At 36.0% G+C, this 4,027-nt stretch overlaps 1 protein-coding gene across 4 annotated transcripts; it reads right to left on the minus strand.

Moving 5' to 3' along the window:
- Nucleotides 1-1,201: 1,201 nt before the first annotated feature.
- On the minus strand, nt 1,202-3,824 carry LOC149391981 (anamorsin homolog). 4 transcript variants are annotated; one of them, XR_016300219.1, is made up of 6 exons: nt 3,668-3,813; nt 3,247-3,431; nt 2,462-3,139; nt 2,176-2,316; nt 1,709-1,870; nt 1,202-1,608 (listed from the first exon to the last, which is right to left on the minus strand). XR_016300219.1 is itself a non-coding variant. In XM_089620462.1 (6 exons), the coding sequence occupies exons 1-3, from the start codon at nt 3,691-3,693 to the stop codon at nt 2,513-2,515; spliced, it is 234 nt and encodes a 77-aa protein (XP_089476588.1). In that variant the 5' UTR covers nt 3,694-3,824; the 3' UTR covers nt 1,202-1,608; nt 1,709-1,870; nt 2,239-2,316; nt 2,462-2,512. The 4 variants fall into 4 exon arrangements, 2 of the variants coding, with proteins under 2 accessions (XP_089476588.1, XP_089476587.1); XR_016300220.1 differs by lacking the exon at nt 3,247-3,431 and having other exon boundaries at nt 2,462-2,540; nt 2,985-3,139; nt 3,668-3,810; XM_089620462.1 differs by lacking the exon at nt 3,247-3,431 and having other exon boundaries at nt 2,239-2,316; nt 2,462-2,565; nt 2,985-3,139; nt 3,668-3,824.
- Between the last annotated feature and the right edge of the window lie 203 nt (nt 3,825-4,027).

Here is a 4,027-nt window from a genome sequence, read left to right on the forward strand (position 1 = left end):
TCCAAATTATGGTCAATGCTTAATTAGTTAAATAATTAACATACCATAAAGTGAGCGAGCAGTGAATCTTCAATGATCTCACTCGTTTAAAAATTTTCCTAAAGTTTGCCACTCAATCGGATGATTACATATTTTGGGCTCCCGCGGATGTACCACTGATTGAACAGAATGGCGGAATAAAATGTTAATGTCCAGAAGATTTGGAGAAAAATTGGCAGAAAGGACAGGTAACAAACTTGAGAATGATAAAATTCGGAATGAAATTATTATTTGGAATAAAATTCAATAACAACTCGGAAATATGAGACACATCAAGGTACGTTGGACAGATTTTCTAAAAAGTTATGCGGCTCTCTCACAAGCAAAGGTGGACAAAATAGTTACCTGGTTAAACATTTAACCATTTTAAACACTATTAACCACTTAAAACAGTAAAAGATTTGACCGGTTAACCCTGTTTTTTAGAGCTATTAACCATTAATTTCAATATTTCATTTTTTTTTGGTGAATATTTAAATGCAATTAACCATGAAAGTAACCGGTATAAATTAATCATTTGATTAATTTAATTTTATCTATAAAATGATCATTCATTTATCTATAATTTTGAGCATCAAACTTTCATCATTCCGATTCGCGAGTCTCGGAGCTTTCCAGATATGGAGCTTCCCCAAATCGATTCTAACTTTTTGAACAAAATCCCAAATATGCACAAACCGGCACAAAATCTCGCCGCAAGTTTCACGGAGGATTGTGATGTCTTGGTACCCAAATCTCCTCGCGGGGAAATTCTCGTACGTGTTGGCTTACGCTCCAACAGAGCCAATACTTGCCTTGACTCGCAAGGTAAACCCGCCATTGGGTTGATTCGGATTGGTGAGCTTTTTGAATGAGATATTGGTGGGTCCTCAGGGAATGCTTGTTCTTCTATCTCAGCAAATTTGAATCGGCGTGTAGCTCTCTTCGGAAGGACCCTTTTTTTTTTGTAAATATGTACTACATAGCTTGTTTCATATGTGATATGGGAAAAAAATTATTTTTTTCGTTTGATATTAAGAGTTTGTGAATCATGTATTCTATTTGATACTTTGCAAATGCATCATAACTCTACAAATTTAAGCCACATCCAGAGAAAACTCTTTTAAAATTCATGTCGGCATTTTACTACTGCCAGTGAATCTTCATTTCAGACGTAGCTTGGATTAGGTATCTCAATATGGTTTAGTGGTTATTCGCATTCGTTTTAGGCCAAGTACACAGAGAACGATATACATAATATTTTTCACAAAATGAGAAGAAAATGGATAGTAATGGTAAGGACTACAGTTGTCAACATTTCAGGTCAAAGAAGCTACAAGGGAATAAAGACATCCTTTTTTTTTTTTTATGTTTGACAGATGATTGACAATATTGCAACACAATATCAGTGTAGCGTTTAGAAAAAACCTAATCATTTCTATAACCCAATATCAGTGTCATAAAAGGTCATACACTGCCACAAGATGGTTGAGGATTTTCAAGTAGATCGTCACTCAGTCCCAACTTCTCAGCTTTCTCTTCTGCAATTCTTGCAAGCTTTCTTTGTGGCTCCAACTTCACAGTCGCTAACTGAACGAGCCCAAAAGGTAATGCACAGTAAGCCACGAGAAAAAGAGGACTCTATTGAGGGAAATTTGATAGATTATGGACCCCAGAATAATGATCAAACCTTGTGGTAGCTGTGGTTTCTGCAGATCCTCTTCGGTTAAGAGACTATCATCGTCGATCAAATCTGAATCATCAGCAAACTGAACTATTGGCGGCTTTTTTTGAAGCCTTCTTTAAGGCAAAAGGATGACCCTAGTTTCCAAGAAAGCTTTTTTGCCTTAACCTACAATCAAAATTAGACGATACGTCGATTTCTCTAGACTTAATAAATATTATGAATACAAAAATTGATGGCTGGCAAGGATTAAGTTTGCATCGACTTTAACAAAAGGATTAGCCTTGGATAAATTCACCATAACCTAATACCAATATTAACATCAATAACTAGACATGTGACGAAGATGAAATTCTCACAGCCTTTACAAGTGGTTCACTTCAGATTTGATCTTTTTTTCGTAAATAAAATATTTTTGAAAGGGGGAAAAAAAAAAGATCATCCAGACTACACAAGTAAACTCTGAGGCATACCATAAACGACTGGATTAGTTGCCGAATCAGGTTTTAGCTGAAGTGAATGTGCTTCGAGAAAACCTGACAGAAGCAACTTGAACTCAATATCCGAGATTGTCTTCCAAAAGAAATACCGCAAGAGTTTATCGTCAAGAAATTCTACATTCACAACCGTAAAGAGCCGTTTATTAGATAACAGAAGAAAGAAAACAAAAGTCCAATCTTATCCCAAAGAAATCGTATATATCCTGATCAAAGCCAAACTGAGATAAACATAAATAATATGTGCACATATTATCATTACCTTATCTGTGGCCTCAGCTGCCAACTGAGACCAGTGGCAGAGTATCATACTTCATCGCTCTTGAAATTTCTTTAAACAACTGCTCATTGAGAGATTCAATCGATCTACAGAAATAAATTACAACATCCATGGAGGAAAATTGAACTGGAAAATAAGCTGTGAACACCAAAAACCACTAAACCACCTAAAGTTTTTCTACATTTTTTAAACCCCCATGAACCCCCAAAACCAGGTTCTAGAAGATATCTGTTCAACTCATGATTTCCCTAATGGCATCTATAAACTACCAAATAAAAATTAGGAAACTAATCAGACATGCATTGGCTTGGTGTTAAATCTGACCCCTATCGAATAAAAGAAACTATCGTCAGTTTTCCAGAATCTGATTTAAATTCTCCGTGAACAATTAAGATGAAACAAGTGTATAAATGGATTTTTTAGACTAGCAAGACATAAAGAAGTTGAACTAAGATCTATTCTAAAGGAATAGTATATGATCGTTAAGATGTAAATCAGAAATTACTGAGCAAAGACACTTGAGTGATGATAAGAGGATCAGAGTCTTCAACTCCGACACCAGTCTCAAGCTCTCCGAGTGCCTTGAAAACGGCACCAACAGATAGAACCGAATCATCAGTGAACGCCAACACGCTCCCGAGCATCGTCAAGATCTTTAATCTGTGAAAGAATCAACCCAAATTACAAATTCAGAACAAAATGCACTTTTGTTAAGAGTTAATTACGGCAAAAATATCCAAAGTTTTAAGCTGGATACACTTGACTACCCATTCTTCATCTTCTTCGGTGAGCTCAATCATAATTGCATTAGTATCGAATCCGTGTTTGATTCCACAAAAACCCAAACCCAAAGTGTGTGTTTGACTCCTTAAAAAGCCAAACCCAAAGTGTGTATTTGATTCCACAGAACCCATAGTCATACTTGATTTAACATTACCATCGTGATTTCTAACTGAGAGTCACGAAAATAGCAATTCTTAGTATTATTTCATATTCATAACTCAAAGTAAACTAAATACTGAGAGCGTTGTGTTCGAATTTAAATAACAACCCCAATCAGTCCACAAACTAAATCAAACCATACAGCTCAACGGATAAAATTTCATGACAAACTACTCCAAAACTCACATCTTCAAACCTTCGTCTATTACTTCCCAAAATAATCACAAAACCAAGAAACGAACTTACTTGGGCGGAGGTCTACGAACGGGCATGGAAGGCGAAGAAAATGGAGATCTCGAAGACGCGGCGGACCTCGGAGGGATTATGGAGATATCACCGAGAGTGACACCAGGGATTTCACTTTTTTTTTAAAATTAATTTATTTATTTTTTATATAGCATCAACCTTCGGATATTTTTACCGCTATTAACTCTTTTTTTAATACTTCTTGTTGAGCTTTTGGACCAATTTTGCTCGCCCATGACTCATTTTGGACCAAATTGAAGCTAACAACCAAGGCTCATATCCCGCCAACACCAACCTCAAAACAATAAAAAAAAAATACTCCACTACCTCACCATTTTAAATTTGAGCCGTCCACATGTC

The sequence above is a fragment of the Urtica dioica genome, chromosome 7 (genome assembly GCF_054948205.1).
Source record: "Urtica dioica subsp. dioica isolate 48M chromosome 7, U.dioica_male_clone48M_v1_H2, whole genome shotgun sequence".
Lineage (NCBI taxonomy): Eukaryota > Viridiplantae > Streptophyta > Magnoliopsida > Rosales > Urticaceae > Urtica > Urtica dioica.